The sequence below is a fragment of the Doryrhamphus excisus genome, chromosome 1 (assembly GCF_030265055.1).
Source record: "Doryrhamphus excisus isolate RoL2022-K1 chromosome 1, RoL_Dexc_1.0, whole genome shotgun sequence".
NCBI classification, from domain to species: domain Eukaryota; kingdom Metazoa; phylum Chordata; class Actinopteri; order Syngnathiformes; family Syngnathidae; genus Doryrhamphus; species Doryrhamphus excisus.
The window spans coordinates 5,986,894-6,002,148 of NC_080466.1; the positions used below are offsets into that span (position 1 = coordinate 5,986,894).

Sequence of the window (15,255 nt, forward strand, 5' to 3'; positions counted from 1 at the left end):
ATGAACTATGAACCATAAAACATTGGATATGAAGCTTATGTTAACACCCCCTTGTTTACTTCTCTGATGACATCCTCAACATATTTTGCAATCAAGCAAAATGTTGGGTGAAAGAGCACCACAAGTTACCCAGCATACCTTGTGGTGGGAATAAAGGCATGTGTTTTTGGCATGGGTATTGCACATAGATATTTGGTAAGTCGGTAGCTTAGGTTCAATGTCATGTGTTGACGTGTTGTGTTGTTTGGATTGCTTTTTTGTAGAAGCTGCTCTTTGCATCAGATTGTTTTGGAGACTCAAGTGTGCCACAAAAGCACTCCAAGTCATGTTGCCAGTTACAGTTTCATTGTTAAAAGTAAAAAAAAAAAAATGGAAATGCCCTGCGGACTGGATTGGGAGGCTTGGCGGGCCTGATGTGGCCGCAGGTTGCCCACCCGTGATTTATTAACATCCAATCAGGTTTAAGAACAAACAAGGGTTTGGCATAGCACTTTGTCACTTCTGTGAGCACCAGACAGATTTTTAGATGCACATGCAAAATGCATTTATTTTTATTTATCAAATGTAATTGTTAGTGTTAAAATGGCATTCTACTGTATTTAGTAAACACGAAACATTACTTACAACCTGACAATTTCAAGCATGTGACTTGGGAATTGACTCAACCAGCCATGTCTTGCTTGGCTTGAACGTTTTTACCTGAGAATTGACTCCAGACGTGGAATTAAAGACTTGCGACTTGTAAAACACTGACTTTCTCCTGCCTCTGGTGAGAAATACATTTGATTACAAACAACAGCAATAATGAGGAAAGGTAAGGAAGATTGAGCAAGAAAATACACCTGAAAAGTGGAGACCGACTTTCTAAAATGTCATCACACTAACTTGATTTGAATCTTTTTAATGCACCATAGTTTCCTATACCGGGGAAACAATTTATTGGCAGACAAATAATGATGATTGTATTAAGGAGATTCTGGAGTTAATATCACAAGCAGAGCGTGTCATGAGCAGGAAAAACTTACAGGAGGAAATGCTTAGTAGGGGTGTCACTAGATCTCTTGTCACAACATTGTGCAAGATTAAAACGTTACATGTGGGCACTAGGCCTAGGACAATAAAAAAAAAACCTTAAACTCTATTATGGAAAGCAGGAAGTGAACAAATGTAACAGTTACTGATTGCAAAAGTACCAGATGGAGGGGTAGGATTTAATAAGCTTTGCTTCTTCCTACTCCTTTTGGACATGTTGAACTCTGAACTGATTATGTGATGCACTCAATTGTAATCTGATGCATGTTCAAATGAAATAAAACATTCATAAATTAATCACATAATAAATGAAAATCAAGTTGCTAATTTTGCCACGTGTATGCATGTCTGTTTTCCATGTCTCTCGCCTCAAAACAGGCGCTGCTTTCAGCAACTTAGTTTGTTTGTTCCATAGAACAACGGCAAGAACAGAGGAGGAATTTGCCCGTTTTAGAATGAAAAACAAATGACTTTTTTTTTTGGTGCGGCCCCAAATCTCTTGCAATGATATTGTTTCAAAGTTGTCAAAACAACAATTTTTGGATAGATCTATTCATATAAGGAAGGGTCACATGTGCACATCTTTGTAAAGGCAAAAAGACTTTGATTGGCGCTATACTCTGGTCTTTATCACTTCAATGTATTTATTTCCGCGTCAAACTCCACTGAAATTGTGATCAAAAGTGTTAAAAGGCCATGCAGGCTCAGTGGCTTGTGTCTGTGGGGATTACATCAGCGAACAGGAGCTCTACACACACACACACACACACTCACAAAGTCAGACACTCTCTAGCAACGGCACCATGCCACAACACCTCTTTCCCAGCTCCACATATAAAACTACACTGACAGCAGCCTTGTTCTCTCTTGTCCAGCGGTCACGCTGAAATGTATACCTTTACATACAAATGGTCCGGTGTCATGTTGGTGTCACATAATGTTTCATGGACAAACAATGTGTCCCAATTCCTCAAAGCGCCCTTAAGCTTTCTTCTATACAGAATAGCCCACATGGCAGCAACACTGTGCCTGGCTGCAGAAAGAGAACACACACACACAAGTGCCACTCTGAATTATACATCCTGTGGTTATTGAGGTCATCTGGGCGGAGAAGACATTAGCAAAGTGTTTAAATAAAGCTTTTTTTTTATACAAGGAGAGGATGGAAATTGGATTATGAGACATAAAAAGGACAATATCTCTAATTGTGCTGGTTGAAACAGGGGAACATATTGCTCAAAGTCACTAGAAATGTGGATGTATTATTATTTTTGGTATATTTCTTATTATTTTTTACAATTCAACATATGCTTTGCACATAAACAGTCCAATTTGGAATGACAATAAGCAGTTTTTGTTGCAATTTAACTATGCTATATTTCTTACTGTGGTTGCCGGGTTGTTGAACTGCACTGCATCATACTGAGAGATTCTTCTAGTAATGATAAGCATAAATATATTGTTAAATTGATAACTGAAGCAATTATCTCAGTAAAAGCAGAGCTACTGATTGAATGGTTGAACCTAAAATGATGGCCTCTAAGTGTATGACCTCTATAATAACAATTTTTAACTACTGCCATTAAAACAATGTGGTGAAAGTCCCCACAGAGCGAGACAGCATCCTCCTTTGTGTGTTGACGTGTTTACTTATTGTCTTCTCCCTTTAATGCGATTCTTTCCGGTTCCGCTCGGTCAGAGCTCGGGGTCACAGATCCAAATGTGTCACCCACTCCCCTCCCCGCCTCTTGGTATTAATTACATTAATTAGCACGGGGTGAAAGACAAACAAGTGGCGAATAATTATTTCAACTATGGCGAATTCCAGCCAACCGAGATAGAGGAAAGGAACGACTAAAACGAATGAATGAGGAAATAAATAAATAAATAAAAACAAACTATTAAAAGTTGAAGTATATCGGCCATGTTCCAAACAAATTACACTAACCGATTTTTTTTGTGTCATGCAAACAAATGGATTCGACAATTTATCAAAGAAAAGCATGCAAGCAAAATATTTGAAAATATAAAAACCACCATTCAAATTAAAACGTTGAAGCATTATTTCTAATTTGACAATGTATCAGACAAAAACAGTTTTTAAAACGTTTTTTTAAATCATTTCAATTACAAGTTTAAACATTGTAATGCATGCAGTCCAATAATACATTGCTTTTTGCCATACAAACAATTACATTTAACAATGGAGCGTGCATAGAAAACATGCATTCATACATTTATAAATAATAATTTCAGTGAATAGTCTTTTTGATTTTCATGCCAAAATGAAGGTGAAAATTTATGAAATACACAAATAATCCACCATGCATACAAATGCAACGTGTAGGGTTATACATAACATAATTGTTTCTCAAATTTTAGTAGTTTGTGAAGTTTCATATCTTCATATGCGTTTTAGCTCCTGTAGTAGCATTTTAGTAGAATTATCCTGCACGTGCAGTGAGATGACTCCGTATCCATCAATGAATGTCGTCATTACGTCTTCCCGCCCTTCTCGTGCTGAAAACAAGTGTGTGTGTTTTGACGTGTCGAGCAAGAGGGTCAGGGCCCGGTCTTGTTCCACGTCTGTTGTCTCTGCTTTGTTCAGTGCAGCTCAATTGTTTCCGGTGTGCTCGTGAACCCTGACACATGACCTGCAACCCGGAAACAAGCTGTGTTTATCATTGGATAAAAGTGTGCTACTATAGTTTGTGTTGGTTCGGGTTGAAATCTGATTAATTCATGTCATATGTTGTATTTTGTTGACTTCGGCAGTAATGTTGTCTCACAATTAATGGATTTTCTGGTATTTGTCAAAACTGGTCAAAAATACGCACTCTTGTTATGTTACACATAACATGTTAATGTGCATGTCTTGAATTAATTTATTTGAATAGCTAGCTAACACTTCTTAAATCGTATCGGGTAAGTCAATTTATATTGTATTATTTTGAAATTTTCACTTGGCAAATTGATATTCTAATTAAATTCCACTATTCTGAAATCCAGGCAGTTAGCGGCACGGAACAAGTGCACAATGGCAGAGGTGAGTCTAAAGCACCCCCTAATGTTGGTATTCAAAGTCTAGCCCAGGGGCCGTTTAGAAACCATATAGTATATCACTGGCCTGACATTCGTGATTCTATTGTAAATAATGAAATAAACACTATAGCAGGGATTATAGGGATACACTGGAAAAGCAAAGCTGAAATGTTACAATATATTAATATTAATTCCATGAGAGAAATGAAGGATTGCTGGGTCATCTGTAACACAAATGTCTCACAAATGCTGCCAATTTTTCCACTGTCAGCCCTACAGAATGGCAATACTCTATTATTTGATTCAGATTTTGTATCCTAAAGCTGTTACTGTAAACCTCTCACACAAGTGTATAACAAACTCAAATACTGTATGTACTAACATATTAATTGTAACCTAAACAAACACATATTGCAAACATGTGCAAACCTTCATCAAAGAATGACAATACAATACTGCTAAATATATTTACATATTTATGTCATGGATAAAACGTCTGTTTTTAGTTTGCTGTGTCATTATAATTAACTAAATATTGAGTTTTTTATGTATTAAACATTCAAGAAAACTGCCCAAACTTCTAAAACTACAAGTTGCAGCGCCATGGGGTCTATAATGTAAACAAGGATTCACAATCCCACCTATAAATGGGTGTTTAAAAGGCGGGAAAGTATGTCAGTAATGTATGAATATTTTTATCAACTTTAGTGTACAAATGCCAGATTTTTCCACTATAAACTATGCAACCATCTAACCATTTCTGATCTTTATTTAACAAGTTAATCTACTTATTTTGTACTTTTATCTAGAAGTTACATAGAACATTATAGTACAACGACATTATAGTTATATAGAAATAGAAGTGAACTTGATTGGCGCGTGCAAGTGAGCGCCAGTTTTAGCGCCAAGAAGAGAGGTATAGAGGACATGAGCGCACATTGCTAGAGCGGCTCTTCCGACTCGACGTCCTCATTTAACACCCCCCTCCCCCTTCCCCAACAGTCACCCCCACCCCTGCCACAAGAAGCCTCCCGTTTTTCAACCTAAATCGTTTAGTTGCAGATGAGTGAACACTTGCAGGAAGCGCAATAAGGAGCGGAAGGGTCGCATTGTTTCACACCCCCACCCAAAAGTAGTGCATACTGTACGCAGCCCAAAGAAGAGAAGAGAGAGAGAGAGAGAGATTGCAACAGTGTCAGACAGAGAAGTGAGGGAGAAAAAACTTTTTCCCTTGTTCTTTTCCTCCTTTTTTTTCTCCCCTCCCTCACTTCATCTCCCCCCCTCCCTTCTAAGCGGCTATCATGGAGCTGCAGGGGCCCAGGAGTCGTGCACTGAGGCTGGAGAGAGCAGGTAGGGCTCGCACCGGATTTGAAATGCATGTGAAACTACATGTGTGTTGACAGTTATACGTGTTTCTATACATTTTAAAGGAACTGTTACTTTATTTTCCAACTTTCCTCTGCTTGTACAACTTCTCTCAACTATATGCAAAGTTTGATGAAGTCAAAAATCTTTTAAAGTTTAGAAACTCATCTTGCTGGTATAGTGGACTCAAGGCAAAGTAAATTGGAGTTGGAGTTTAAGGGAGTTCATTCCACCTATAGTAACTCATCGGCTTCCATAGTTTCCAAGTAATATCTTTATGGCTGCAAATTGACACTTTATGAGCATAAGAAACTATATTTGACATTTGGTGATTCCTACTCCAACAAGTTGTGCAGAAATGTAGAAATATATAATAACCAATGAAAAGTTTGGACACACTCTTTCATTCAATAGCATGAGTAAGTGTCTGCAAACTTTTGACTGCATGGTACTGTATAATATAGTATACTATGGTACTGCATGGTACTGCCTATTATATACAATACAGGCAGGCCTATGTCACTATTATAAACATTACAGTTATGATTAAAAATATATGTTTTGGTTGCTTGATTGGCAGTGAAAGAAGTTTGATTAAGTATATATCCAAAGTGAGGGAACTTATTTACTGACTATATTCATTGTCAAAGTTAACTGTACACTAAATCTGGTTTACATGGTAGCTCTGAACATCACGATTGGTCCTCATTGGCTCCCATAGCCTTCAATCATTACTTGTCATGGCAGCACTAAAAGGGAAGCAACAGTACCAGTCAAAAAGTTTGGGTACACCTTATGATTCAATAACAGGAGCAAGTGTCTCCAAACCTTTGTCTGGTATAGTATATCATTATTAGAAACAACAATTGTAATGAAATACAAGTGGATTTTTCCACTCAAACATCATACAATAGCCTAATTTGTTCCTGTGTGACCATTATTATGTTGATGATAAAACAGCCCAATCAATCGACTGTACTGTGGCACCCAGTGGATAGCACATCATCTCATATCCACGCCTGCTGCTATGTATTGATAAAACGTCCCTTATAGTGGACAAGGTGAGCCTCCTGCTTCTTCCTCAGCATTTATTTCCATAATAGGTTGCATGGAAAAGTCTGTTAAGATGAGAAAAAAAATGTTTAATTTAGCAGGGGGTGCTGCTTAATGGACATTTGTAATGAATATAGACAAATGATGCCTCGTTTTGCACACTGATAAACTATTAATGGAATTTGGTTGTGATTGGATAGCCACGAAGGAAATTAGAGTTTATAGGAGGCCCTCCCTGTTGACTGTGTGTGTGCAGTCAGGAGGGCCCAGGGCCTCTCTGCCTTGCAGCCTTCTATGAAATACGTGATCAGTGTGCAAAGAGTCCTCTCTTGGTGTAAAAGTGCACAATTCTTCCTTAATTGACTCATTTGAACGAATATGCGTATACTTTCAGGTCATGTGATGGACAGATAGAGTAACATTTACTAAAGAAATGGGCTCCATGTCGCTCTGAGTGTACATTATATCAGTTAGATGTAGAACAAAGAGGTGAGGAGTGGGGGGAAAAAAAAACTCAGACATGACCTCAAGTGCCCCCTCAAACTGCATCAGAGCTTGTGGTCAGGCCTCCATTGACTCCTCATTAGGTGCATTATCAGCCAAGCAAGTCATTACAAATGGAGACATGAGAGAGAATGCAATCTTCAGTGGTCATCCAAGACACTGCAGTCCGTCCATTTCAGTTGCTGATGATTTTTTAAAATATATATATTTGCAGAAGTTGATATATATATATATATATATATATATATATATACGAGTGGGCTTTCTGATTATGTTGACAGGCACGCGGGCGTGTAATAAACGAGCGTGGTGGAGTAACATGCGCTATTAATTTTTCATTGCTTTTTCCTTTGGAGGCTCTGCGCGCAAAAAGGCAAAACAGTCTTTCACGCTGGATGGATGGGTGGATGCAGAAAAGAGAGGGAGAGAGAAAGATAGAGAAACCCTTAACATAGCCTTCAATTTGCCTCCAAATGATTATCACCACCACATTTCTTACTAATGTTTAAAAAAAAAGTCTAATCTCCCTCCCTTCGCCCACCTCAATGCTTGTATTTCCACTGCAAGGAGGTAATGAAATATGGTAATGTCTCTGGACCCCCGGATTAAAAGTCGTCCCACCCTGATGAAAGTTTTCTTCAAATTTCCAGAGCCTAAAGCAACAACAATTTGTATACATGATTGATTGTGTTTCGCTGTTTTTAATTGCTTTATGTATTTAATTTGCAAATGGAGGAGACGTTTTGCCTGCGTGTGTGACGAGGAAAAAACGGTCTGTGGCTCACTCTCAAATTCAAGCACAGCCTCCAAACAGAAGGAGGCAAGCTCGGATGGAAAAAAGCTACTAAATTTAAAAATAAGACTATAAATAAATAAAGCCTGTCATTTGACGCCCTCTTTTTGGAATTATTTTTTATTATAATATATTATTTAAGAATGAAAACAAGCAGTTTAAAATTAAACATAAAATTAATCACCTTAGTTTAATATTCAATAAAAATAATGTATTATTAAATGCTCAGTATGCTGCTAAATAGTCTGTAGTCAATTAAAAATAATAATACATGCCTGCCAAAATGTCAATATTTTCCATTTATATCCACTTCATTTTAGAATAAAGGCTACCCTTCCAGCACATGAGGCACTTATTATTTATTATAGTTATTTATTTATATTTCATGATCATTACACTATGGAAAAAATAATGTGCATAAGGATTCTGTAAACATTAAACCAATTCATGTATTTCAGTGTTATTGTTTTTGTTTAGCATAATCATGCATAATAATGCGCAATGACATGCTAATATGTATTGACAAGTTCTAAATGAGTACAATACAAACTATAGTGATCACACTACAAAGTTATGGTTTTTTTTTACCCCCATACTTATTGTCTGATTATACATTTGTCAGCCCCCACCCATTGTTGAACTCCCCCTGGTGGCTCATCTGGGAAACGAGCATAAAAAAACTGGCAGTAAATTAGATTTTAAGTCGTTTTATCAGAAGAAAACATTAAAAAAGAACAAATTAAAGTCACAACACAGGTTTTAATGATTTTAACTGTAAGAACTCCTGTTGTTACCCCCCCCCCAAAAAAAAACCCAAAACAAACAAGGTGTGTATAGGACTAGGAGATAACCCATACTATTCATACATATGTAATTTGATGACCTTTTCGGGATATGTTGTGTTGCCTTATTATACAGGGTTCCCTTTTCAGTCCTGGTTTTCGTTCAGGGAAGCCACGTGATTATTGGCGCTATCTGAGGCCATAGAATAACAATAAAAGTACAAAATGATTAGATGTCTAGCAGCAGAAAGCAGGGAAATAAGTCTTTTCTAATTTGTCTCGGTGCTTAAGGCTATTTGTGTGGTTAATATTACAGGATCCAGACTCAGATATGCCTTCTAAAATCAGGTGGGACACCCCTCCACCCACCTTCTGTTAGAAACGAAGCCGGCAAATTGGACTTCATTAAAAACGACGCCCGTTTGAATCCGCAATCAATTAGGTAATGAATGGGACTGCATGTTTTATGCGTTTTCATTCGATTCTCCTCAAGCTAAAGATTATGAGAAGCAGATGACAAAGAAGACAACTCTCAAAATCAATAACAGGCTAATTCATGTCAACTTTTGTGTTAATGTATTCATTTTAGAAAGGCTTTTAACGTCCTAAAAGTCCGAAAACCACCTCGTTGCAACTAAGCCTCACTTTTAGTATTACTTAATTAATTAGCCATTTAATATTGACATGGATAAATTGAGCGCAAATACCCATAAAAGCATGAGGTTTCTACTTGATTGAAATTAAACGCGATAGTATGCGAATCGCTAGATCAGGAGGGGCGTGACCGACGGCTCCAATTGGTTGGCCATAAAAACAAAAGTGGCATCATTGGCGGGTTAGATTCGCATCAGCCAATCCCAGCCAGACAGGACTCCGCCCCTAGATTTGGACGCTAACTGTGACGTATTTGTAATTCTCGCCTCTTGGTTGGCTGAGAGGCGGCTGAGTGACAGGCAGCTTGGCCGGCTGGTGGACGTCAGGCTTCCAGGGGGTTGGGAGCGCGGGCGCTGTCCGCAGGAGAGCAGGTCCTGAAACACGGGGGTGCACTAGCTAGAGGAGCGGCTCTCTCTTATGATAGTCTTTACTTTTATACGCACTGACGGCGCTCTCGCTTCTTTTTTTGCAAAGCCAGAGAAAAACAAACTATTGAACAACTCGTACGGGATAGGTCACCGGGGAAAGTGAGGACAGCAGTTGTGAGAAGTGTCCGTGTTTTGCCTCTTGTCTTCCGGGCACCGTGGATATGACACTTGGACATGGGAGCCCTCAGCAGCTCTTGCACGCTTTATTGATGGGACAACATTCAAGCCAGCAATGGAAAACACACCTAATTGTGGATTTGTGACATTTTTTGGTTAAGAAAACTGTTTTTTTTAATTATTTTTTATATGTTGAGGGAACTGAAGGAGGGACCCTGCTATTATTTTCCTTTTTAAATATACATTTAAACATCTTTTTTTTGGACTTACCACCGTGTATGGTATAGGACATCTTATGGAAGAGAAACATTCTTATTTTTTGACCTGCTGTGGTGTCCCGTCCCATTGAGGACGCCATTCACTCAGATTAATTAAAAACAAATCTTCCATTTTCCTGGCCATACTTAAGTGACCAAGCCATATGCAACATACTTTTTTTTATTTTTAATTAAAAGGAACTACTTTCCAGTCATTGGAGGTCTATCAGTATAGGGGTTGGCCCAAGACTGCCTCACTTTTTCTTTTCTTTTTTTTTTTTTGTACCAGGGGCCCTCCAGCCCCACGTCTCCCCCATGGAGATCCACTGTAAGCACGACCCGTTTGCGGCTATGCACAGTAAGTTTTTTTTAATTCATAATTAAAAAAATACACATTTTGCATGTTACTTTGGCAGGTTACTCAGTTGCACTAATTCTACACACAACTGCGAGGTAGAACATACATACAATTAATTTTTTTTTATTAATTTTTAAAGTAGTATAGATTGTTGTGGTGCTGAGATTTTTATTTTAAAGCTTTAGAATTAGCATTTCTATTCTGTTAACCCAAACTTAATCGTTATTTTTATTATAAAACCCACAAATGCAAAATGTTGGATTTTGTTGTGTAAAAATGGATATTGAGGGACACTTTGAAATGATTTGCATGATTTTTTTCTTTGCAGAGAATCCCTCACTTTTTGTTTTATTTGTTCCAAAATAAAACCTACCTGATATCCCGCTTATGCTGCACTTGATTGAATATTCAATACGAATATTCAATAGTTTGGTTAAAGTTCATAATTGCTGACTTACATCAAGTAGGTTGTTTCAGTTTTTCCTTTCAAATGAAAGACGGTGTTCTCTTCTCGTGGGGGTGGGTGGGCGATCTGTGGGGTCAGAAAAGAGAGAAAGAGAGAGAGTATGGTGATGGTGGTGGTGGTGTTGTGGGGTGGGGTGGGGGGGGGGGGGGTAACAAGTCCATTGTGATTCTGCACATAACCCGGTTAGACAGTGTGAAGCTGCACTTGAGTCCAGGACTGATTTAGTCTTTGAACAAGGAACAAGACTGGACTCTGCTGGTCCCCCAGATCCTGGGTTATCCTGGTCTTAAAATAGAGGCCAAAAATATCACTTTACCAATATTATTATTGTGGTTATGCATTGTTGTTTTTCATATTTTGCTCATGAAAAATGACAATACGCCTTGTGCAAATGTACCTAATGAATTGACACAAACGTCTCCCAAAATCCTACCGAATGTCATTAAAACAAATGTAATACATTTTTAAAGAACTTTAATAATAAAATATAATCTCCAAAAAATAATTACATCACTTTTAACTGGCTTTCCGGAGGAAAAATCGACCACAAGATATTTGAATATCACATCATGTTTGACTTTGCACTTTAAAAAACGTCCCACAAAGCATCCTAACAGGCATGTCAGCATATAAATAGATTATGCATTCATTCGTTTTTACTAGCTGTGAATCCCGGAGAGAAAGCTGTGTTATAATGTGACTGACACACACACACACACACACACACACACACACACACACACACACACACACACACACACACACAGCGGTAGTAGACACCCCCCCAAAAAGCTAGAACAAATCGTGTTTCCTCTCGCAGTAGTTGGCGCAAAGTCAATGATCCGAGCCGTGCTTGAAGGCAACAGGAAAGTTGTGGGACGCTTTAAAACGATTACACCTAAAAATGTCAAGAGAGAGAGAGGGAGAGAGAGAGAGAGCAAGAGAGAGAGGTTGCAATGAATTGAGTGTGACGCGTGGAAAGTCTCTTTTGGGAGTGTGGGTGTATGATTTGTGTTCAACACTCCTGGTAAAACGACATCATTAAGTTTATGAGAAACGTAAAACAGAGCATTATATATATATATATATATATATATATATATATATTTTTTTTTTAAGAAGTGGTCCAGGTAATTGTGATGCTAATGAGCTGGACGTTGCATTGTTAATGGTGGCATGGGTGAATGTTAAGTGTGCATTGCAGTCGTTGGCCCGGAAGAATTAGAAAATGTGACTTACAAAAACACGGCACTATATTGTATTTATATACATTTTTTTTGATGATTCATTTTCCAATGATAATATTTATACAACTGCATTATTGAAAAGTAAACAAGCCTTTCCCCCCCAGTTAAATTAAAAAACAACAGCATTCCACATAAAGCTTTGGTTGCAGGCATCTGACAGATCTCTTCATTGTTTGTCCAATGAAATTCACTTCATCTGTATTCTTACTGGCAACTTTGCAAACAGCTCTGCAGCCAAATGTAATGTCTATATATATTTTTCTTGTATAGATATATAAAATAATTCCAAAAGGAGGCCACTTTGTTGCATTTTCTTATTCTTGATTTTGTGGGCTTCAGTCCGAGACATAGAGGAATGTGGAAGATAGCGGGATACAGAGAGCTTAATGGAGCCTATTTTCTGGATGGAAGAATTTGAATACATTCTGCTTTATCTGTGTAGTTTTTTTTGCCATGGATACTGTGAATCAATCAAACATTTAAGAAGGTGCTCTCAAGTTAGCTCCTGTAAAGGATAAATAAATAAAAATACAACAGGGATGCATAATGACTCCTGATCCCCATGGTTGGCTGACTGGCTGACTGCGTCCTCCCCTCTGACTCTCTTTCTCCAGGATAGAAAATGAAACTGCTTCCTCTTGCCAAAAGTTCCCCCCCAACACTCTCTGGAGGCTCAAGCTTTTAGAGGAAGACCTTCAAAAAAGCCAAGAGTGAGCCCCAATTTGGCAAAAATCTTTGTATCTAATTTGCAACAAAACCTCTCCAGCTGCCAGCCTTGATTGAATTCCTGGTAGCAAGTGGTTAATTTGTTTGGTCAGTAGCTTGGAATTACTGGACCGCATTCCCACAGCTGGTATAGGGAACACCGGCACCTACGTTTTTATACACACGTCCAAACACTTGGGCTAATTTGGAATATATTTTACCCATAAACAGCGCATATCGCTTATTCTGCGTTTTGCGACAGTCATCAGTCATCTAATACTTTATTATTTTTATAATCATCTCTATCAGTATTTGTATGCCGGGGAAATACAATTCGAACACATAATCCTCACAGCTCTTCTCCAAGAATAGCCTAATGCTTACGGTAAATACACAGATAAGTGAATAAATAGTTATCCACAAGTCATTCCTCACCATTTCTGTACAAAGCAAGGTATTTCATAGCCCAGACCCAGATAGGAAAGGGTGAAAAGAACCATTTCCTTTCCTTCTTATCTAACAGACAAGGAGAGGAGTGGTGAAGGGGGAGAGCTTCTGTTCGCACAGCGCAGGATGCAGCAAAGTGGGATTCTGTGGAGGAAGAGATCATGATGAGAGGAGAAGTTTGCAATACAGTGGAGCCTCTAAAGATGAACACGGTCTCAGTTGAGTTCACATTTCATGACAATTTTGACCCTATAGGAAAATGAAACAACGTGTCCCCAAGTCAACCTGTAGTATCATGTACATGCATTTTAAAGCATTATTTCAACTGTTATAATGACGACAAATGGAAAAGTCATGCAAAACCAAGTCAAACGTACCTTTTTAATCTGTATCGAAAAGTTGATAGACAAACAAGTCAAGTACTATAACTTGCAAAAGCTTCTTTTGGAATAAGTATCTCCTTGCTGAAGTGAGTGTGCTACTCAGGGGAAGTTGACTAAAATGTAGAAATAGCTTTCTGGACTGACCAAATTAAGCTGCTGGCAATAAACCTAACAGGGAATATGACTGGCGTGTAATGTGCGCCAAAGGCAGAAAAAGTCAACAAATCTGCAAAACAGTACATTTGGGTTTTCTTACGGTCGAAGCTCTGTTTTGGAATGCCACAGTTTTCGTATGATTTGTTTTTCAATACAAGTTTGCCCCCTAATATATTATTCTGTGGCATGAAGTGCCCCCCAAAAGCATTGGTGAGTCACTGTCCGTGTATTTGACTACTAAGTAATCCGCCAAGGAGCAAAGTACGAATAAGTATGGATAAAAGGTGATGTCAATGTTAATTCATCCATTTGATTTCTCATTTATAATTGCATTGTCTTATGCATTCACGCTAAAATGTTCATATTTGTTAGTATTTTTTTATTTCTTGAATGGATTACATAGCGATCCCTCATTTATTGTAGTTAAATAAAGTCAAACAATGCACAACGATGAACCAATTCAAGAAACAATACAAGCAGTTGATGTTTGCTAAATACAAGGATGAAGAGTCTTGAACCAGTCTTGATGTGCTATATATATCACTATATTGACAGTTACTATGGTACCCATTATGTCATTGGATGGTCATATCACCTTGTACTTCGGTATGAGGTGCATTATTTAAAAAAAAAAAAAAAAAAACTGTATTATGGAAAGCAGGAAGTGAACAAATGTAACAGTTACTGATTGTAAAAGTACCAGATGGAGGGGTAGGATTTAATAAGCTTTGCTTCTTCCTACTCCTTTTGGACATGTGGAACTGTGAACTGATTATGTGATGCATTCAATTGGAATCTGATGCATGTTCAAATGAAATAAAACCATTACCGACAGTGATAAGTGAATTTCCGCACAGTATGATTCCTTATAATATTTTTACCATTAGCATAGAATACCAATTTACAACCTTCCAAATTAAATAATATAACACTAATAAATACATTTAACATTACTATGGCCCTTGAGAGATGAAATAATACTCCAACAGTTACTTAGTACGTAATATGTCACACTGTGGCATGATGTTTTGCGTCAGTTTTCAGTTTTTTTTTTTTTACACCAAAGCAGTTTATCCTGTCCTGTGATGGAAAGTATTCAAACATTACATTTGCAGGTTACACTTTGGTCATGATGAGCACTCCTGGCATGGCCTCGATGGATACACCTCCATATGTTGCTATCTTTCGGGAGAAAAAAAAAATTGCCTTTTAAACTGCAGCAGTGGGCTATCTGCATAATGTGTTTCCTTCTATCTAAACAGAAATAAAGGGAGGAAGTGAAATAGCTTTGTTTAATTTTCAAGACTCTTCAGACTTGTATGCTTATTTGTCTTAGACCCGGAGGAGGCGCTGTGTGTTTGTGTGTTTATTCTTTATTTTAGAGCGTTGATGACAAGAAGACGTGGTCAGATTCAAGGGAGAGGTTTGTAATATTAAGGGGTACCCCTGCTGGGGTCATGTATTTG

The 15,255-nt window shown here is 37.9% G+C and overlaps 1 protein-coding gene across 3 annotated transcripts in view; it reads left to right on the plus strand.

Annotated features, from left to right (window-relative positions):
* Positions 1 to 3,745: 3,745 nt before the first annotated feature.
* The window catches only part of pax5 (paired box 5), a 51,407-nt gene continuing 39,897 nt past the window's right edge, over positions 3,746 to 15,255 (plus strand). For 2 of the 3 annotated variants that reach the window (XM_058062179.1, XM_058062355.1), the window contains exons 1-3: positions 3,746 to 3,957; positions 4,042 to 4,078; positions 5,368 to 5,424. In XM_058062179.1, the coding sequence (XP_057918162.1) occupies positions 5,376 to 5,424 (49 nt within the window). In that variant the 5' untranslated portion in view covers positions 3,746 to 3,957; positions 4,042 to 4,078; positions 5,368 to 5,375. Of the gene's footprint in view, positions 3,958 to 4,041; positions 4,079 to 5,367; positions 5,425 to 10,041; positions 10,386 to 15,255 lie in introns of those variants that run through there. The other variant, XM_058062265.1, reaches the window with a different exon arrangement.